The sequence below is a fragment of the Mandrillus leucophaeus genome, unplaced genomic scaffold, assembly GCF_000951045.1.
Source record: "Mandrillus leucophaeus isolate KB7577 unplaced genomic scaffold, Mleu.le_1.0 Scaffold436, whole genome shotgun sequence".
NCBI classification, from domain to species: domain Eukaryota; kingdom Metazoa; phylum Chordata; class Mammalia; order Primates; family Cercopithecidae; genus Mandrillus; species Mandrillus leucophaeus.
The window spans coordinates 2498656-2521764 of record NW_012104654.1 but is presented as its reverse complement, the minus strand read 5'-3'; the positions used below and the strand labels follow the sequence as shown (position 1 = coordinate 2521764).

Here is a 23109-nt window from a genome sequence, read left to right as displayed (position 1 = left end):
GGGAGGGAAACAAAATACATCCTCTGATGGTGCCTGTCCTGAAATTACCTGTATTGCTTCCTTGTGTCATTCCCAACTGCATTGGTCTCCCAGATTTTGGTAGCTAGAACTCTAACCGTATTCAGAAACAGAACAAAATTCAGCTGAAAAAGAAGGTAAGATTACAAAGAATTATTGTTAGTCTTCAAGATTTTTATAAACATTTACATAAATTGAAATTTTTTCCATTCAAATAAGAAAAATTACCCATTTCACAAATGTCAACAGGGGAACCTGAGATCAGATATTGGAAGGCTAGTGATTCTTGATTCACCCTCATGAAAACACAAAGAAATATAAAGTTTCAACAACACTGAAAATACCAGAGGATGATCTGCCAGGATCCACGGGGCCTTTCTAAACTGAAGTTTAGATGAAGCCCTTTGGCAAACTGGCAGGACAAAGGGTAACAGTTATTATATAAATGTAATCAACTGTCCTCTTTAAAATGAATTCCCAGCTATGTCTCTACTTTAGGGAGAGGAATAATAGAGCTATTTGGGGGATCCACTCTGTCTATGATGTATGAAAAGTATTGGGTGAAGGTGATATGAGGTGTTTTTTTTTTTTTTTAAGGGAAGTAAGATGCTATATAAGAAAAGGCTCCCAGTGTAGTCAATTAGATTGATTTTTTAAAATGCTGTAAGTGTGAATACCACTAGAGATAATCAAGTCCTGACTTTTAAAAGGAGAGGGAGGGGAGTGTCGAAGGAATAAATCCCTTTCTGTCTGAGGACCTCAAGGATCAGTGAAGACATTCCAGATGAAGATGAAGAACATGTCTCCAGGTCTGGGGTCATAAGGAGATCGAGGCCTGAAATTCTGGGTCCCTCCATTCAGGGAGATGTCTGCTTTCCAGAAAGTGCTAGTGCTTAGAAATAATGGAAATGTAGATTGCCAACAGGAAGCACTGTGTCCCTGCCAGAGCAGGGGCAGAAGAGAAAGTCATCAAGTCCTGCAGTCCTGGGGATAACTTGTCTTGCAGAGTCCTCAATCTCTTCTGGAAGTTAGGGAATTTGGTTATCAGAGGATTTGTGTGTCTCAGTCCCAAATTCAGCTGACTGTCTGTATCAGCCTTGAACACCCCACCGACCGCTCTGCTATCCTACCACTGACAACCCTGTGAGCACCTCTCAACAATCACAACTTTCTACAAGAACTGAGGGCTAGGTCTTGAGCCCCACACATGGGGGAAAACAAAGTTGTGCTGTGAGCTGATGAAAGGAAAGGGATGCTTCCAGGCTGATAACAGCTGCCATTTATTGAACATTTTCTAATTTAAAACCTTACAAGAGCATGGAGGAGACATTTTTATTTTTTTACATCCATTTGTTATGGATGAAGAAACTTTACCTCAAAGAGATTAACTGTTTTAACCTGGAATACCCACCAATCGGCTGGAATTTGAACCAGGTCTTTGTGAGTCTGTATTATGAATCCTTAACCACCATCCGATACCTTCTGTTCAGGAGGACAAAAAGATGCAAAACACGAGAGCTGAGGATTTCCATCTTTACCCACTACAACTCGCAGCCCGCAGACAGATTTTGTTTTAATGAGAAGTTGAAAAGCTACTTGAGTACTGCTCAGGTCACTGAGAAAGAAGCACATGAGTGCAACTTTCTGAATGACAAGATTTATTTCATGCCCCATTAATTCCTGTCCCTCTAAGACAACAGCCCCCGGCAACAGGATGTAGCTGGGGTGAAGATACTGGGGAGTGATGCATGGAATGGCTGGGTGAAGGACTAAGTGCTAGGAGCTGAAGCTGGGAGAGCTGTGGGGCAACGTCGGCTGGATTGCCATTTGTCACGCCTTGTACTGGAAAAGGAAGAAGTATAGACAGCTTCTGATGAGCCAGCCTTAAGCTTCACCTTATTAAAAGGCCCGGGACCAAGCACTCAGTCCTTTAGTAAACTACACTAAGTAAATCTGCACCCCCCACTCCCAGAAAACTGACTAAAGGAAATACATGCCAAACAGTCCATCCATTTAATAACTGAGAAGATACGTTCAAGGCCAACCAAACTGATTATGGAAAGAATTAAGAATTTTAAAATATTAAGGCTGAGTAAAACTTGATGCCTTAAAAGATAAGTAACAAACACACACATGACATATATACACACATACTGATACAAGCAACAGCTGGATGAAATTCTAAGTAATTATTCTGAATATTTTAGAAAAATATAGACTATGGGTGAATTAGAAACTACGTTATTGACTACTAACCATGGCAAATGAACTGACTCTTAGTCTCACAGCATCTCTATGAGACAGGCATTTTCTTGTCCCATTTCACAGATGAGGAACCTGAGGCACAGATTCCACATATTTTTCCCAGCCACACAGCTAGCAAGTGGCAGGGCCTTAATGCAGCCCATGCAGCCTGTATCGACACTGTACACCCTTAACCACTGCACTATAGTGTCCATAAAATAGAATTGAGTTAAGACTAGACTGAGATGGAGACCGAAATTTAAGAGCAGGATGGATTAACAAAAGATTATATGGAATCTAAAATATAACCAAGTTTTAAAATCAATATTAGAACAACAAAGAGTAGATCTGACAAAGCAAAAAAATGAATTCGGCAATTTAGGAGCCACTTGAAGAATCCTCCCAAACGGAGGGAAAAAGAACAAAGACTTGAGAGTTTGAGAAAGGGCGTTCGAGTGAGGATGTGGCCAGGGATTTAAGAGTAGAAACTGCTACACTTTCGGCTTTGATGACGGAGGAAGGGACCAAGAGTCATGGAATGCCAGCGGCCTCTAGAAGCTGAAAAAGATGAAGATTCCCCCTAGCACCTCCACAAGGAAGGCAGCCCTGCTGACACCTTGATTTTAGGACTTCTGACTTCCAGAACTGTAAGAGAACAAATGCATGTTCTTCTAAGCCACTAAAAAAAGAAAAGAAGAAGAACAAAGACTGGTGTGAGGAGGTATATGAGGTGTAAGATACCCATCTGGAGGATGTGGCAGATTACTTCTCTTTCTGAAGAAAAGACAACAACAAATAGAATAAATCAATAAAAACATAACAGAAGAAAAATCTTACACTAAAGGAAGACTTGAGTCTGCAAATGGGAAGGTGGCATTTTATACCAAGCAAAAGAAATAAAACAGAATAAGACAAAGAGGAAGTTTCTGGTGAGATTTTAGCAGTAGTAGTAGTAGTAGTAGTAGTAGTAGTAGTAGTAGTAGTAGTAGTAGTATTTTTTTTTAATTAAGACATAATTCTAAGAAAAACATGATTAAAGAGTTCTTGCATATTTTATGTAAACTTCCTGTAGGAAAAATTTTGCTTGAAGCAAACTACAGACAAAACAAAGCAAAGAAATTTAAAAAAAGAAAGAAGGCTTAGAATAACATGACTTTTAATAAACATTAAAGCCAATAACACATAGAATTAATTTTTTGTAAATATGGTTTTAAAATAATGTAAATATAGAAATCAAATTATTTTGCAATTAAAGATTCTTTTTTTAATTCCAATAGTTTTGGGGTAGAGGCGGTTTTCTGTTACATTGTTAAGTTCTTTAGTGGTGATTCCTGAGATTTTAGTGCCCCCATCACCTGAGCAGTGTACACTGTACCCAACATGTAGCCTGCAGGTAATTATTTAAATAAATGTAAAGATTTGTTCAGCATGAACCACAGATGAACTACAACAAAGAAAACATTTCAGCCACGGAAGCGCAGGCTGTCCTGTCTCGGAGACGTGGTTCCTGGAGTTTTCTTTGCCTGGATCCTTTACTCTCTCCACTCACTCGCCCTTCCTAGGTCAGTTATCAGGGTTCAGGCTGAATGTCACTTATTCTCAGAGGCATTTTTCATGTTTAAATGTTTGCCTCACTCACTAAGCTTTAGCTGTGGGAGAAGAAACTGGTGTCTATCTTCTCCTCTACTCTCTCTTCTCCAGTGCGTCACACAGGGCCTGCAATGTTCTTGGTGTTGAATCAAGATTTGTCCAATGAGAGTGAATACATAAGTGAATGAGATGTGCACACTGTAAACATTATTTATATTGAGGTTAATCAGCACATCCCCCTTCAATGTAGAATTTTCACTTCTAGGCATAACTCGCAAAAGATGTAATCATAGAAAGAAGCCAAAATTTAGGCATAGAAAAGGTAACTTGCAGTGAGCAGACTTTCTCTGCAGCATCTCCAGGGATAGGAGCCTGCCCCTCAGCATCCCGTGCCCAAGTGGGAAGATCCTGACTAATTATGGGTTTCTTCAATAGACCCACTTGTCTAACAGACCTAGGATCACATCATCCACCTCAGCCTCCTGCAGCAATAAGGTTCTCCCTCACTCCCTTGCTTTATATCTTAACATGTTTAGAATCAGGGAAGCCAAGAGAGATGCTATGTGTTAGTTTCCCTCAGAGACACTCTAAATACGTCATATCTGCTCAACGCATGTATCGGCTTATTTTTCAATATCACAAACATAAGAATTTTTTTGCTTTGCTTATTTGCATATTGGTACTAAATGCTGAACTTTTACATAACAGGTAATAAACTCCCTGATCTCTATCAAATACTATAATTTGATTATCTGTATCACAAATATAAAGATCAAAATATATAGTTCATTTCTAATCAGTCGGAATTCAATTTATAACTTGGAGACAGTTTCTAGGGCAAATGTTAGAGCTTTAATTTCATTTAAAGTTATATTTCTAACTGATTTAGAAAAGAAAAGGAGTTCTGAAGGGGAGATCTTTCTCTGGGGAAAAATCAATTTGGTATTTACAATTGTGTCAATGATCAGAGATTAAATTTTATCCATTTTTCTTAAAATTCCTTCCTTCCCTGTCAACCCTTGTTTTTGGTGACTGCACCTCTCCCTGCAACTGGAAGAAAATGAATCACTCACCCGACAACAGCTAAGAAGCATGCACCTTGTTCGTCCCTTTCTTTTCATATTTTGAAAAGTACACTAGATAAAATATTTTTAAAACTTATCACCTAAAATATTTCCTAAAGACCTTTATTAGAATTCCATCTTATTCCTTCTGCCAGAGTTCCCTAAAATACCCTGTGACAAGTATGGAAAACAAAACATTTATTTAAAAAACATTTTAGCTCTGTATTTAATGCACTCTATGTAGTATGCAGCTTCCCCAGGAGTCGCCTACTTGCTTAGTCATTCAATGTCATTCAATATTCAAATTTAATCATTACTGATACAATGAGCAAACCCAAGATAGACATCACAAACTGTTTATTGACCAGAAAGATTAGTTCTCAGCTTGGATACACAATGATGATGTGAGGCATGATGAAACAAACATCTAAAAGTAAGTAAATACATGCCAATAAAAAGTGACCTGAAAAAGAAATAATCACAAATGCCCCATATACTTCTCATACCTGTCAACATCTCTAATGCAAACCACAAGCTGTTACTGACATTACTTCTCTGGAGGGTTATTTAAAGGTCATAATCTCAGCAATAATGTTGTCAGATAAACATTGGGCAAGCTATCCCCAAAATGCTTCCCAACTTGAACATTCTTTGATTCTATGAATTATTTTTATGGAGTTGCCAGAAAAGGAACTACTGCCTGAACTACTGCAAAAAATAAGCATATGAATTCTAAATCTCAATGAGTGATAGACCCTAATTCCCTAATAGGTTTTATGGTTTGTTTTTTTTAATGCCAGTTAAGGGTTGCTTTAAACACTGAGTTTAGGATTTTCTCTTTTTTTACTCCTATTCTATAAGCACAGCTTAGACATATGTACTATAAGAAAGGTGACCCTGGAAGAAGTTTCTATTATTCAAATATAAAAGATATGTCATTAAATTAGTTATACATTTACATTTTATGATAATATTTACCTTTTCTTGGGTCTTTAAAAAAAATAGTTCTCATTGCACATTCACATTTTAATTCAGCTAAGATGAATCAACTCATTATAAAGGAAAATATTTTCAGACTTTACAGCATCTCCAAAGAAATGGATTTAAATGAATGGAATATGTGGGACTAACTGTCATCAAATAGCAAAAAACATAGATTGTCATCACGCTCGCTGCCCAAGCTCCCCTGCTGCTGAAGCTGATCTCCTTCCATTACTCATATCAGTAGCTGACAGTTATTTATGGTTATCATTTTAATAAAACTCTTTAATTCCTGTCTCTTTCTTGGAAGGTTGCATCAAGAGTACAGTCTCTCATATAGTTGCCAGAATCAAATAGGACTATGCACTTAAAGGTGAATAGTACCTCTCTTAGACATTTGCGTCTCCAAGCTAGTTCATCTTATCTATCCATCATAATACCTCTAGAGTTTCCTTTTTAAAACCCAAATCTGATCTGCTTACTAACCTGCTTAAAATATTTTGCTGTCTCATCACAATTTTAAGGAAAATTCCAACGTGCTTTAGCATGACATGAGTCCACTCCCATCCAACTTCACAGTCTGATCTTCTGCACATTCTGCAGATGCATTGTTCCTTCCAGCCATAGAAAACATAACATGCCCACTTGGCATGGGCTAATCTCCATGCCAGGAAAATCTTTCTCTGTGATTTACCTATTAAGTGATTTAGGTAAGTGATTTCTACTCTTTCTTCATACTTTTTGTTCAAATCTCACCTTCTTGGTGTTTCCTTTATTAAGCCCTTCAGAGTTTGGTGCTGTCTCTTCCCTATTCTGAACTTCATGATGGTGTCAGAAAGACTTGGATAAGCTTATATCACTACTACATGAACCACCATTTCTGTTACTACACCTCTACTATTACCATGCTATCACTAGTAGTAGTATTAGTAGTGTTAGTACCTGTATTATAGGCTACTATTTACTGAACGCTTTTCATAGGTTATACTAAGCACTTTAATAATCTCACATAGTCCTCCTAATAACCCTATGAAGTAAATATTAGAATATACAATTTCCTTTTTAGAAAACTTCATTTTAAAAGAAGCTAAATCATAGTACAGTCAGCAACTGGTAAGAGTTCACACAGGATTCATACACTTGTTCACATAACTACCAACCCTATAATAAAAACTATTATGAGTTGCACCTCCTCCACTAATGACCTGTATGACCTTGGATGTGAGTTTGACTGCTTGTAGACTAGTAAAGTTAGTGAGACTCAACAAAATCTAAGAGTACCCTCAGCTCCAAAATCCTATAATTCTAAGTCAAATACTTCTCTGTGTGCCGGTATTGCCAGTCATAAAATTGAAACAATAATATTGATATATTTATTTCAGTTAACTATGAAGGAAACTGTATTTTAAATGATTGTAAGGTACCTACATGTGGCATGCTTATCAAATAATCTTATGATCCGCTATAAGTAATATTATTAAGTATATATTTATATTTTCATTCAGCCAATATTTCCTAGGCACCAATAAAGGGCAGGCATTCTAGGAAAATAAAAGAATAGATTATCCCTAACCATGAGGAGCACACAGGGAAGACAGAGCTAGTAAGTAAAATGCAGTGTGGTACACCCCTTCTAAAGTGTCTGATCACATGAAACCAGCCTGCCACAGCCAGGGGAACGCCCACTGCTTACACTGGTCAGGACTTTTGTGTAATTTCAGGTTTCATTGTTAAAGGAATTTGTCCAGTTCAGTGTTCTCCAAATAAGTCATTTAGGGTGCCACCATCATGATTTTGCCATATTGATATTACTTACCTACTAATGCCTACTTCATACCTTTCTTCAATCGACTTTCATTAAATTATTAAAATTTAAATTTCATACCATTAAACATAAGTAAAGAACCAGTAGACACTTTTACAAATAAGAGACAACTGTGAAATACATATGATGGAAACAAAAAGCCTTATGAAATGTTATCTAGATTGGGTTGCCTGTCCTACCTCCCCCTATCCCCAAGAAAGACACTACACATGTGAGTGTTGTTCAAGACCAGGACCAAAATAAAACTTTCTCCTTGATGTGTTCAGAAGGGTTGGAAAGGGACCAAAATTCATATATGATTCAATATTGCTTAGTGATCTTGCATATACCACCTAAGTCCTCTCATGCACCAGGGTATGTGCCCCTACATAAGGAAACACCGCCCTAGCTTAAATCCTATGGCAAGAAAGAGGAAAACCTGTGGGCTCTGGAATGGCATTGCCTGGGTTTGACTTTGGCTTCAGCATTTTCTAAATTTATAACCTCAGACAAGTTATATAACCTTTTGTGAACCCAAACTGGGAATAATAAAAATACCTACTTAAAAGTTATTTGAGGATCAATGCAAAAAAAAGACTCTGAAATATGCTTGAAACAAAAAGGGACTCAAATATTTATTGTCAGATGATTAATAAAATATAAGAGATTAACTTTGTTAAGAGACAAAGGAAGACTGTATTAGTTCATTTACATACTGCTGATAAAGACATACCCAAGACTGAAAAAGAAAAAAAAAAGGTTTACTGGACTTATAGTTCTAGGCGGCTAGGGATGCCTCACAATCATAACAGAAGGTGAAAGGCACATCTCACATGGCAGCAGACAAGAGAAGAGAGCTGTGCAGGGAAACTTCCCCTTATACAATCATCAGATCTCATGAGACTTATTCACTATCATGAGAATGGCACAGGAAAGTGACCCCATGATTCAATTACCTCCCACTGGGTCCCTCCCACAACATGTGGGAATTCGAGATGAGATTTGGAGGTGAGGAACTTGTTGAGAACTGGAACAAACATGATTCTTGTTATTTTTTATCAAAGAGACTGGTGGCATTTTGTCCCCACCCTAGAGATTTTTGGAACTTTGAATTAGAAGGAAATGATTTAGGTATCATTCCACCCCTGGACTCTCCCAAATTTCACGTCCTTACATTTCAAAAGCAATCACACCTTCCCAACAGTCCCCCAAAGCCTTAATTCATTTCAGCAACAGCTCAAACTCCGCAGTCCAAAGTCTCATCCAAGACAAGGCAAATCCCTTCTGCCTATGGGCCTGTAATATCAAAATCAAGTTAGTTACTTCCTAGATACAATGGGGGTACAGGCATTGGGTAACTACAGCCATTCCAAATGGGAGAAATTGGCCAAAACAAAGGGGCTACAGGGCCCATGCAAGTCTGAAATCCACTGAAGCAATCAAATTTTAAAGCTCCAAAATGATATCCTTTGACTCCATGTCTCACATTCAGGTCATGCTGATGAAAGAGGTGGCTCCAATGGCCTTGGGCAGCTCTGCCCCTGTGGCTTTGCAAGGTATAGCCCCCATCCTGGCTTCTTTCACAAGCTGGCATTGAGTGTCTGCAGCTTTTCCAGGCACATGGTGCAAGCTGTTGGTGGAGCTACCATTCTGGGGTCTGGAGGACAGTGGCCCTCTTCTCACAGCTCCACTAGTCAGTGCCCCAGTAGGGACTCTGTGTGGCAGCTCCAACCTCACATTTCCCTTCCGCCCTGTCCTGGTAGAGGTTCTCCATGAGGGCCTTGCCCTTGCAGCAAACTTCTGCCTGGACATCCAAGCATTCCATACATTTTCTGAAATCTAGGCAGAGGTTTCCAAACCTCAGTTTTTGATTTCTATACACTCACAGGCTCAACACCACATGGAAGCTGCCAAGGCTTGGGGCTTGCACCCTCTGAAGCCATGATCCGAGCTCTACATTGGCCCCTTTCAGCCATGGCTGGAGCAGCTGGGACACAGGGCACCAAGACCCTAGGCTGCACACAGCACAGGGACCTTGGACCCAGCCCACAAAACCACTTTTTCCTCCTAAACCTGTGATGGAAGGGGTTGCTGTGAAGACCTCTGATATGCCCTGAAGACATTTTATCCATTGTCTTGGGGATTAATATTCAGCTCCTTGTTACTAATACAGATTTCTGTAGCCAGCTTCAATTTCTCCTCAGAAAATGGGATTTTCTTTTTTACTGCATTGTCAGGCTGCAAATTTTCCAAACTTTTATGCTCTGTTTCCCTTTTTAAACTAAATGCCTTTAACAGCACCCAAGTCACCTCTTGAATCCTTTGCTGCTTAGAAATTTCTTCTGCCAGATACCTAAATCATTTCCCTCCAAATCAAAGTTCCAAAAATCTCTAGGGCAGGGACAAAATGCCACCAGTCTCTTTGAAAAAAGATAACAAGGGTCACCTTTGCTCCAGTTTCCAACAACTTCCACACCTCCATCTGAGACCACCTTAGCCTGGATTTCATTGTCCACATTATTGTCAGCATTTTGGTCAAAGCCATTCAACAAGTCTCTAGGGAGTTCCAAACTTTCCCACATTTTCCTGTCTGTGAACCCTTTGAACTGTTCCAACCTCTGTCTGTTACCCAGTTCCAAAGTCACTTAAACATTTTCAGGTATCTTCTCAGCAGCGCCCCACTCTACTGGTACCAATTTACTGTATTAGTCTGTTTTCATACTGCTGATAAAGGCATACCTGAGAATGGGAAGAAAAAAAGGTTTAATGGACTTAACAGTTCCATGTGGCTGGGGATGCCTCAAATAATGACAGAAGATGAAAGGGCACTTTTCACATGGCGGCAGGCAAGAGAAGAGAGCTTGTGCAGGGAAAAATGCCCCTCATATAATCATCAGATCTCAGAACACTTATTCACTCTCATGAGAGCAGCCCAAGAAAGACCTGCCCCCATGATTCAATTACCTCCCACAGATCCCTCCCATAACATGTTGGAATTCAGGATGAGATTTGAGTGGGGACACAGCCAAACCATATCAATTTTGGTAAAGATAAAATTTGAGCAGGGCCTAGAAAGACAGTTTGATGACCTATCACTGGATGGTGGATGAAAGGATGGGTGAATGGGGACAGTAACACAGCATGAAGGAAATACTTACATAAAGACAAATACCACAGTTCCTCCTTTTGTTTTCCCTAACCTATAAATTCAAGATCTCAGGTTTCTGCCAGTACCATACAACTCTTCACACCATAATACTGGCATTCTCAAGGCCCTCTCATAAGTACCCAAGAGTGAATCTGCTGAATTTCCCAATCTGTATTTTTATGTCTCTGGTTTTATTTTGTTTCAGCTGTTACCGTGCCTCTTGGTTGACATCAGTGCAAATGCAGGTGCTCATGTCTCAGTAAGTGCCCCAGCTTGGTCAGAATGTATTGAATCAATCAATCTCACCTTTCCCACTTCTTCCAAGCAAGCTGTCCTGCCTGCAGCATCTCCTGCTCTTCAGGTTGAGCATCCCTACGCCTTCTCCTGATGCTCCAGGAGGCCCAGAACCAAAACAAAGCATCACGCTCTGTTGTTAATTAGGGAATATTTCTCTTATATTTTGATCTTACAGGGGAAGAATTAAAAAATCATCCTCAAACCAACATCAAGATAACACAGGTGTCTGATAAATAATTACATTTGGGGACATTTATTTTCAGAACAAAATTTAGTATTTTCCAATGACTGTAGTTCTCTTAAACATAATTTTAACGCACTTGAACAAAACAGAAAACAACAATGCTATAATTATAGATCTTACAATTCCAACATTAAGTGATTCCTTCCAAACTTATACTGCAGTCTATGGTTATCTCTAAAAATCAGTTATCTTGACGTGACTTCTCCAGACTGCTCAGACTTAATAAATTCCTTTACTCTCTTAAATTTAGTTTACCTCATATATTGCTTAGAAATTCTGACCATAATTTATCTAATTTTACTCCTATATATACAAACATCAAATTAACAGAATCTATAGTATTATAATATCCAAAGACAGAATTAAGTAAGGGATCTAATTTGGATTTTAAATTCTGGGCAAATAGTTTCTTTGTTAGCACATATGATGCATATATTTACATAAAACCATGCCACATGCAATGCATGACTACAAAACAACTTTATATCCTAAAGTTAAGCTATTTTTAAAACTACGAACATAGCTATATAAATGGAAAGATTTTTCCCCTAAATTCAAGACACAGTTTGACAGGTTTTGGAATGCAAGTGAAAACAACGTGGTCACAAAATACATGTTAAAGTCTTTGTACTAGTCATGTGACCTTTATCTGTGTGAGCTGTAGTTTTCTTCTCTAGAAATTGAAAAGATTGCATAAAATGAACTCATAAGTTCTGTAATTTACTTGCTTTGTGCTCTTATTTTGCCTCTATCCTCTTCCCAGTTCCCCAGGATATCTATTTTATATGCATGTTTTGTTTTTCCAACAACTATTTATTGAGTGGTCACTCTGTGCCAGGAAACTAGCTAAGCACTAGGCATCATAAGTTTAGAAAAAACAAAAATGATCCTTGTTTAGATAAACCTTGCAGTTTGGTGGACAAGATGGACATTCAACAATGAGAGACATGATATACCATGATGTTGAAAAGAAAAAGCCTTTCTACGACCCGTAGATTATAATTGGTAATCTAATTTAGATTGGAGGGCACCCAGGTCACAAAGAAAAAATAGTATTTCAAAAGAAGCATAGAAGGAAGCACATTCCAACCTTCTAGAAGTACAGTGGGGCATGTAGAACAGCCCTGAGAAAAACAGAGGTGGACAAGGTCAAGCAACTGACTGGTAAACAACATAGCCAGGGTGTGGCATGTAAAGAGGCACAAGCACGAGTGAGGCATCTTTGCTGGATTATCAGAGATGTTAGATTTTATTATAAGTGCATGGAGTTCATTGGGTACGGACATTGATCCTGAAGTCAGAACCCCGCTCTATCACTTAATATTGGGTATTCTTGGACAGTTTCCTTATTTAGAGTTATTTGTCAGATTAGATATATTGATGTATATAAAATGCCTAAAACACTGCCCAGCACATTGTAAGAACTATGTCGTGTTTGTTGTCATTATTATCTTCATCCTTCCTGGCTTCACCACACAGAACAACTCAGAAGAAGGAGCACCATACTCTGAACACATGGAGCTTAAGTTCTGGGCTTATTTCTCCCTTTACAGACAGGTTCAAAAGTAAAATGAGGGATGTAGGCTTCATGGTCCATAAGAATGTGGGCCTGAAATCCCAGGAGGAAAATACGTAGGAGAGTTTTGCTGGAAATCACTGCAAGACCATTTCATTATCAGATTAACCTAGAGATGCCACCTGTTGCTTAGGACACAGAGTGAGGTCAAATACAAATTTAAAAATAAGAGGCTTCATTCTCCTTGTTGAAAATGGGGGAAGAGATTTCACTTTCCCCCTTTTTCTTAGAGCATTTACCTTAGAAAACTTGTATGTACTTTCTCATCTCTTTGAAATGCTTATAAATCCTTTTGAAGATTAGATAGGCCTTTGGTCGGCTTTATGGCCCAGGAATGTCTTTCGCAAGGACCTAGGAACCATCTTTTTGAAATGCTAACATCAAGAGAGATAGCATCCCCTTCGTCTCCTGGTTTTTGTAGGGTAGGAGCTTAACTTCTGTAGGCACCTATCTTGAAGTGTCAAAACTTCCTCCTGCCATAAAGAAATAACAAACTTGTTTTTCCTCCAATAAAGCTACTTAGCTATGACAAGTGGTCACCCCAATTACCAGGTAAAGTTAGCATGAATCATGTGTGGCATATAGTATTGTCAAGTCCTCTTACTTGAGAACTAGTTATTGTGTCTCTTGAAAACATATATATAATGAGTTGTAACTGCTTGGCTATACAAAGGAGTGAGACTTCTTTCTCTTTGCAATCTCTTAGCAGATTGCTTGTAATGCACATCACATTCTGGTTTAATAACTTAATACTAAAAGTGTTTTTCTTCTGTATTACCTATGTGGAGAAGATTTTTAGATTAGGAGAAGATTTTGGTTTTAAATTATATTTCCCCAATAGTAGAAAGCTAGGGAAAAAAAGAAAAGAAAAGAAAAGAAAACTTGCTCCCACTATTATAAAAAACAAATGCTGGATAATCTGACAAAAATTTTTTAAACTTTTTTAAATGCATCAGAGAACAAAGTTATAGGATGAGCAATTAACCCAAAATTTAAGGAAAGTCTGACATCTCCAAGGAGGATGGAATGTAAGCACTTGCTTCCCCAGGGCAGATGCCAAAAGCTAGCTGATAAGAAGAATTCGGCTGAAATGTTGAACAAATTGTACAAACAATGAACTATCCCAAAAAATTAAGAAAAAAATCAATTTACAATAACAACAAAAAAGAATACAATACTTAGAAATAACTACCAAAAGCACAGGCAAGAGAAACAAAAATGAACAAGCAGGATTACATTAAACTAAAATGCCTCTGCACAGCAAAGGAAACAATCAATAGAGCGAAAAGGCAACCTGTCAAATGGTAGAAAATGTCTGCAATATTTATGTATTGAATGTGTTCAATAAAAATTAATGTATTAAATAAGGGACTAATATCCAAATGATATAAGGAACTCAGACAACTGAATACCAAGAAACAACCCAATTTAAAAATGGGCAAAGGAGCTGAATAGACGTTTCTCAAAAAAAGACATACAACTCTAGCTCACCAGGCCCTAGCTGAAGGAGAAGTGGGGTGAGTTAGGAGGTCTGTATGCCATGCAGATTGCCCTCAAAACAACCTACAAAAAAAAACTACAAAGGCCAGTGTGCCATCTACTGGATGGGTGACGAAACTTCACCAGTAACAACCTGGATACCAAGGCACTTGGTGAAATTAGATGTTATCAGAAATCCACTGAAAGCCTAACCCATAAACTTTCCTCCTAGTGTCTGGTGCAAGAAACTGCTAAGGACTTCAAAACAGAGCAGCACATCCAGAGCACAGCTACTGGTGCTTTGTGGGAAACAAATGAGATCTATCATAATGGCCTTTCTGGAGATACCGAGCCGTGTGCAATCCAGGCCAAATGTGTAACAATTATCAAAAGACATCCATGCTGCATTCATGGAGAACTTGCTTGACAATCCACTAAGATGGGAAACATTCCATTCTCAAAGAAAAAAATAAAAAGCTCTTCTTCCTCTTATTGGTATTTCTGAGCATCAGATTCCCCCTGCCGCCGCCCCATGGAGTCAAAAGGCACCTAAGTTAATGACAGTGAGTGAAAAAATAGGGAACAGAAACCAGGTATTGGCAGTTTCTCCATTTTCATTTTTGTGTGAATTTGTAATATAAATGCATGGAAACAAAGTATTAATGCACCCAAATGTTTCAGCTGAACAAGTTTCAGCAGTTCACCTTTACAGCAGTTATATGTAGCTGTTAATTTTTTCTGAACAATGCCAGCATTTGAATTTTCAAAAAAAACAAATTTCTTGACCGCAACTAACTGGTGTTAGTAGCACTTTTATCATACAGTAAATTCCATCTACTCACTATATTTTTCTGAATAATTCTACATGCAAGTACATGTTTTTAATGTTGTTTTGTGCTGTTCCTGTCAGTTTACTACCAAAATGCATTAAACTATTTTTAAAAAGAAGAGGAGTTGGCCCTGCGGTGGCTCACGCCTGTAATTCCAGCACTTCAGGAGGCCGAGGCAGGTGGATCACTGAGGTCAGGAGTTTGAGATCAGCCTGGCCAATGTGGCGAAATCCCGTCTCTACTAAAAACACAAAAATTAGCTGGGCATGGTGGCACGTGCCTGTAATCTCAGCTACTCAGGAGTCTGAGACAGGAGAACCGCTTGAACCCAGGAGGCAGAGGTTGCAGTGAGTTGAGATCGCACCACTGCACTCCAGCCTGGGCGACAGAGTGAGACTCCGTCTCAAAAAAAAAAAAAAAACACTCACAAATAGCCAACAAGTATGTGAAAAGGTGATCATCATCGCTAATTATCAGGGAAATCCAAATCAAAACCACAAGCTATCACCTCATACCTGTTAGAATGGCTTAATGGGGCTGGGCATGGTGGCTCCCACCTGTAATCCCAGCACTATGGGAGGTGGAGGAGAGTGGATTGCTTGAGCCCAGGAGTTTGAGACCAGCCTGGGCAACATGGCAAAATCACATCTCTACAAAAAATACAAAAATTAGTCAGGCATGGTGGCACATGCCACCTAGGACTCATGCCATGAGTCCTAGTTACTCAGGAGGCTAAGGCAGGAGGACCGCTTGAGCCCAGGAGATCAAGGCTGCAGTGAGCCGTGATTGCACCACTGCACTCCAGCCTGGCTGACAGAGTGAGATCCTGTCTCAAACAAACAAACAAACAAAGAATGGCTTAATGGCCGTTGGTAGTTCAAAAAGACAAAAGATAAACATTAGCTAGGATGCGGAGAGGAAAAACAAAAATGTGTACCCTGTTAGTATGAATGTGAGTAGGTGTAGTCATTATGGGAAAAAGAATTCAGGGTTTTGCTTTGTTGCCCAGGTTGGTCTTGAACTCTTGGCCTCAAGCGAGCCTCCTGCCTATGCCTACCAAAGCACTGTGATTACAGGCATGAGCCACCATGCCCAGTCTATTCCCATTTTATAGATTGCAAAAGTGGACCCTGAGTTTTTAAAACTTGCCCAAGCCTAGCCTGCCCAGAAAAATTTCAGCCTGCACACTCGACAGAAGGGCAGGCCTGGGATGCTAACAAAGACAGCCTGGCCCAGAGTCTAAGCTGTAACTACTGTGACACATTTGGCGTCACCCCCAAGAAAGGGCAGACCTCCTTGGTCCTTCATACTGTGTCCATGCGCATCTCAAATGGGCTGGACAGACAAATCATGCACGGGTGTGGCAGAGCTTTCCCTGTCTTTACATCTTCACGCAGACCTGGAGAGAAGAGAGCTCGGGTGCCCATCAGGTTCACCACAGTGGTGCTAACTTACTGTCTGCCTGGTTTGCCAGCAAGTCACGGGGAAGATCACAGAATGTACTTAGGAAGAAGTTTCTTTTTAATCAAGTATTTATTGCATTTAATAACAGGAACTCACATAGGAAGCAAGAAAGCGAAAGTGAAAATAACATTATGTATACTTTTCTCACCTCGTGTTTTATTGTGTTTGAATAGAAGGTGAATCATGGAATGGTTTACCTGGAAAATTACAAAAGTGAGAGCTTAATAACTTTTCCAAAATGTAAATATCGATTTCTCGATTATGAAGTAGAGCCTTCCGATGCCCCTAAAATGGAGAATACTAAAATGTTTAACAAAAGGGTAAAAATAAGCTCTACTCCTACCAAGAAGAGTTAACAATTATACCATTTTGGGTAGATAACGTTACAGCCTTTTAAAAAATAGTCACACCGATGGTATGCCAGCTTTTATGGGATACGAGGAGAGCAGACATTCTGCAATCAGAAGTGCCTATGCACAAACAGAGAAGCAATCATGGTATCATCCTAGGGGACCGTGGAGCTTGGGAAACCAGATCATCCCTGGGAGTCCCCTCAGGTCTGAACAGCCACTTACTGATATACAAGATACAATGTGTTAGCCTTACTGCTGTCCAGAAACCAACATTATTTTTATGACTTTATGGAGACATTTTTTAAGTTAATGTGTTGCGGGGAGTAGGAGAAATCTATCTGGAGTGTGGGCAAGTTATTAACACGTGAAAAGTAAAAATGATAATAGCTAATGCTTATAGCGCTACGTGCCAGCCACTGTTCCTAATGCAGCCCAATGATTAACTCTTGTAATCTACACTATTATTCCCATCTTATAGATGGCAAAAGGGAACTGTGAGTTTAAATAACTTGCCCAAGACCAGCCTGTACCATAAAATTTCAGCCTGCACACTCGACAGAAGGGCAAACCTGAGATTCTAACGAAGGCAGTCTCGCCCAGAGCCTATGCTGTAACCACTGTGACACTGTCAAGTGGTCAGAAAAGACTGTCTGAAGAGGTTATCCGTAAGCTGGGACCTGAAGGAAGAATGCACAAGCAGGGGGAACAGTATGGCAGGCATACAGAACAGCACAGGCAAAGGCCCTGAGGTGGGAAGAGTGTAGCACGTTCAGGGAACTAAAGAAAGCCATTGTGTGGAGCTGAGGCAGCGGGAAGGAGAACATGAGGCAACATGAGATGGGGGAGGAAGAAGGGACCAGGTCATGGAAATGAGGAAAATGTGTATGCCAAGTGTGAAGGGACAGTGCTCAGAACTCCACGCCCTAACTCTCTCAGACCTATGTCCTTTCCACTTCACATCATTGTGGCTTAAACCCCCACCCAGCAGACACCCACAGTGGTTTCCCCACTGCCAGCTTCAACGAAGCCCTGAGATCTTTCCAAACGAAAAACCTGATTCCTTCACTTTCCAATGTCTAAACCTTTGGTTGTCACCCCTTGCAGGATTAGGTGTCAATTCTTTAGTGAGGATTAGAAGCCCCTTCAGGGTCTGGCCTGGCCTCCTTTGCAGCCTCAGCTCCTGATATTATTCCACACCCACACTCAACCTTGGCACAGGCCATTGGAATGCTCTCATACCACTTGCCAGCCTGCAGTGAATACATTTCCCCCATTAATCACTACCACCTTAGCTCAAGATTTTGTGTTTATTATTTACTTCCAATGCAGATATTAAATTATTCTTTTTCCCGAATGTCAGTCATGCTTACAGAGCTCTAGTCTTTGGCATTCTAAGTGAAATAATCACTGTCCTTGGAATCCAGGTTTTAAAACATATCAACTTGGGTTCACTATGTAGAATCCAAACTCCTGGATTTCCAGGATTTCTGTGCGCGCTTCAAGCTGATGCTCTGAACCAGTGCCACTGGCAATCTAACTACCTGGTGTTACACATCACAGAATTATCCACACAGGCCTTCCATATTCTTATTCCCAGGAGGGCCAAATCTCTCTCCTAGGAACTCTGTATTCTTGAGGTGTATCTTCTTGTCTCTTGAGGTATTCCCCTCTTTTGAATTGAAAACTATACCTTGGAGTTTTTCTTTATAATTCTGTTTTTTCTTTCCTTTAGTTTTCCACTTGCTTTTTTAGTTTTTCTCTTTCATAACTCAGCCTTCTCTAAATTATTGATTAAAATAAGTAAATTATTTATTTCAAATCCAATTCTTGACATTTTACGAAAACTTTCAGATACTCTAGTAGATTGTGAGTAAGTTAAGAACCTTCAAGGGAATTATGATAACACTAAATCATAATAATGAAACAAAAAGGTAACTCTTAGTGAACAGAAAGATATTCATGAGTATCAGCTGTGATTTTTGAGATTAAATGAACTTCATAATATAGGAAAAGTACTTCAGAATTCTTAGCTTAGAACTGTCATAATTTTAACTCAAGAAGAGGAAAATGGCCTTCCACATTAATTTTCTTCAAAGTTTACTGAGTGTGCCATCACTTCTATTTCTCCTCCAAAGGCGAATCTTCAGAAACCCTTTAATCACCTAGCTTTACTGTTTCACATTACAAGTTACAAACCTCAGAAAATAAATTTTTCATCCATGTTGATGATGTGAGTGACTTAGATCTGTAAACAAACTATAAAGCTTTGGATAAAAATCAGTCATTTTCATGGAAAATGCCCTAAGATTTCCTTTTCTCCACCGTCCTTTGCTTCAGTTCCTGGTAATTTTACAAGGATCTCCTGGAATTCAATAGGTCCTTCATTTTCATCAAATGTAAAATCAAACTTAATCATTATATAATCATTATATTAAAATGTAGGTAAATTTGAGAGCATTAATTAACTCTTATTGGTAAGTCTCAGTACAAGACACTGAAGGCAAAGAAAAAATAATAAGATATAGATTGTTCCCTTAAAGAGATAATGGTAAGATATGGAGAAGCAAACACACAGAAGATGAACTAGAAAGGAGGAAAATAAAAGCCTTGAAAGTATAAATAAGGATTAAATACCAATGAATGAAAGGGAAATCTGAGCAGTTAATTTTTATCTTTAAGTTCACTGATGTCTTTCAGGGATATAGTTACAGACCTAGGATTGTTTATCAGTGGATTAATATAGCAGCATTTCATTTACATAAAAAATTAAAATTATAGGTGTTTACACATTCAAGCCATTCATTCATCCATAATCCATTTTTGAGCTTCTCCTAGGATATATGGAATTGGGACCAATTTGTTAATAGGATGGTTTAGCAAGGATACAAAATAGCTTCTCTAAAAGTGTTCTGTATTTTATTTCCCTCTCTAAACATTTATTTCAATGGACTTCTAAACTGAAGATTCCTTTTGATCTCTCCTATTTTCTTTACGCATTTTTCCTATGAGATAAATAAGCTTTTATCTGATTCTTTGGATGAGGCTACAATACCTCAACTACATTAATAGCTGCCCTTCTGACAAAGTGGGTGACACATTGTCCGAAAGAAAAAAAGAGGAATATGAAACTGGGAAACAAAGAAAAACATCAAAATTAGTTAATAATCAGGTTGCTATGTTGTTTTCTACTTTAACATTTATTATCAGGATAGTAATTGTTTTTTAAAAATGCTTGTAATATGTATTACATACATGAACACAAGGTGGTATAATTTCTTTCACAAACCAAAAGAAACTGACACCTTAAAGTCTTCAAAGAAGATCAAGAGTAAACATTTTGATAAGTTTTATTAGATGCGAAGAAGTGTGTGATTTTGTTTTCCTTTGCAACACAGATGCAATGTGCATTGGAAATACAGGCAGACAAGGTTCAGTGCAAAATGCATTGTGGTCTTTCTCCCTACTATCAGGTTAGTGAAAAAGTAATTGTGTTTTTTGCCGTTACTTTCAATTCTAATTTTCTATCTAATATCTATTAGATAGAATTATGTGAGCTATTTCCTGGTATAGGATGCACTTAACTCCTTGGGGGAAGTATGCCAAATAAAAGCTTTAGGGAATACTTTATACATCATATTACCATTCTTCTGTCTCAGTAATTTCTCTGCTTTCCTGCTATTCCATCTTTCCCTCCCTGCCACACTGACCTACTACCAGGTGGTCAGAATGTTAAAGTGGTAAAATAATATAATGGGTGAAAAGGAGACGTAGGGCCTTCCAACTCCCTAAACATATAAATGCTCATAGATATTTTGAAGTCTCAGAATTGACCCAAGTGCTAGCTGATTAAAGGAAGGCTTTCATGGGTCTCAGTGTCAGTCACAATAAGGGTCTGATCTCTGTCCCAGACTCTCCCAACAGATATTGCTGTACATGTGAGTTTCTCAAATCTATTGTAGAACGCAGTGACAGACACACTTTCTCTGGGTTTTAGCAACAGGTTATCCATCTCTTTTTTAACTATACAAACTTTTAAACTTACCCCAATAGCTGCTAAGATTGGTGCTTGATAAATCCACTTGATGTCTCCAGCACTAAGTTCCCAGCACCTGCGACATTGGAAAAAAAAAAAAATTGTCATGAATAAATTGGCAAAGCAAATGGGTAGTAAGAATTAAGTAGAATTTTAAGTTTACCAAAAACTCCAGCCCCACACTTCCAATTAAGAAACAAATAGATAAAGAAATCTTATCTTAAAACGCCCAAGCCAGTCAGGGCAGGGGAAAAAACATGTAGCAGGTATTGATTTTCACATTATTAGCTACCCCTTGAAGATGAGTAGAGAATTATAAATATTAGTGAATTACTTTTATTGTGACAAGAGTTAAAAACCATGTTTCCAGAGCCACAAAAAGTAATAGTCTTCTAAATGTCATACAATTCATACTTCACTTTTACTATTATTGGAATAAGCCATAATTATTTAAATTCATTGATAGAGAAAGTTCTCTCTCTCAGACATTACAGCAATTCTATTTTACTTCATAAATTGTAGAATCCTTACAATAATGCAAGTTATTCTTATCCATAGTAATGCAATAGAGAATTAATGCAAATTATTCTTGTCCATAGAAATGAAAATTAGCTGTGATGTTCAGTGGAATGTAATTGATTAGTATCCTGAAAATATTGAGTATTTTTGCATTTGTTTATAAATTTTGGTATTTATTGTACTGAATGTAAATGTGGTTCTTTAGATTTCTCCTTTGAACCAACCATAACATCTTGGTATTTCTCTCATTAATTAATGAGGTTAAAGTATCTAGAGAAATGCAACTCAAACCCACAGTGAGATATCATCTCACACAAGTTAGAATGGCTATTATCAAAAAGTCAAGAAATAACACATGCTGGCGAGGTTACGGAGAAAGGGAACCCTTATACACTGTTGGTGGGAGCGTAAATTAGTTCAACCACTGTGGAAAGCAGTATGGTGATTCCTCAAAGAGCTAAAAGAAGAGCTACCATTCAACCCAGCAACCCCATTACTGGGCATATACGCAGAGGAATATAAAGCATTCTACCATAAAGACACATGTTTGCAAATGTTCATTGCAGTACTGTTCACAATAGCAAAGACATGGAATCAATCTCAATGCCCATCAGTGACAGACTGGATAAAGAAAATGTGGTACATGTATACCATGGAATATTACACATCCACAAAAAAAAAAAACAGGATCATGTCTTTTGCAGGAAAGTGGATGGAGCTGGAGGCTATCATCCTCGGCAAACTAACACAGGAACAGAAAACCAAGTACCACATGTTCTAACTTGTAAGTGGAAGCTAAATGATAAGAATTTGTGAAGACAAAGAAGGAAACAACAGACACTGGGGTCTACTTGATGGGGGAGGTAGGAGGAGGGGGAAGAGCAGAAAAGATAACTATTGGGTACTGGGCTTAATACCTGGGTGATATAATATTTTGTACAACAAACCTCTGTGACACATGTTTATTTATGGAACCTTCACATGTACCCCCAAAACTAAAATAAAAGTTAAAAAAAAAGTCTTTGACAGGTGTTCATTTTCTATTTGTATAAGATCCATGACCTTATCTTAATTTTTATGTTTGTTTTTAACAGTATTTAATTTAAAAATTATATAATTTGCCTATTTTTTATATTTGGTGCTTCCCTTCCACCCTAACTTGAGTTTAAGCTCTACATGGGCAGAGATCACTGTTGTTTTCGTGTTCTGATGTATTGCAAGTCCTAGAACAGTATGTAGGTAGTCAATAAATATCTATTGGATTGAACTGACATCAGCTGAATTCAAATTAAGTTTTACTCATGCTCACCCAATCTCCCAATCTGGTTTGTACTAGTAAAGATCTTACACTAGAATAAATAGCACAGAAATGATAAGAAACTAGCACCACTTGGCACTTTAATATAGCACTTGAAACAGTCTTTTTAAACTAAAGACACATAAATAAAACTCTTAAGTTTCTTTC

General features: G+C 38.4%; 1 protein-coding gene across 1 annotated transcript in view; it reads right to left on the bottom strand.

Annotated features, from left to right (window-relative positions):
* The window catches only part of PTH2R (parathyroid hormone 2 receptor), an 85779-nt gene that overhangs the window by 13666 nt on the left and 49004 nt on the right, over window positions 1–23109 (bottom strand). The window contains exons 9-10 of the mRNA XM_011993916.1: window positions 21135–21201; window positions 49–143 (exon numbers count right to left, since the gene is read on the bottom strand). Of these exons, the coding sequence (XP_011849306.1) occupies window positions 49–143; window positions 21135–21201 (162 nt within the window). The remainder of the gene's footprint in view (window positions 1–48; window positions 144–21134; window positions 21202–23109) is intronic.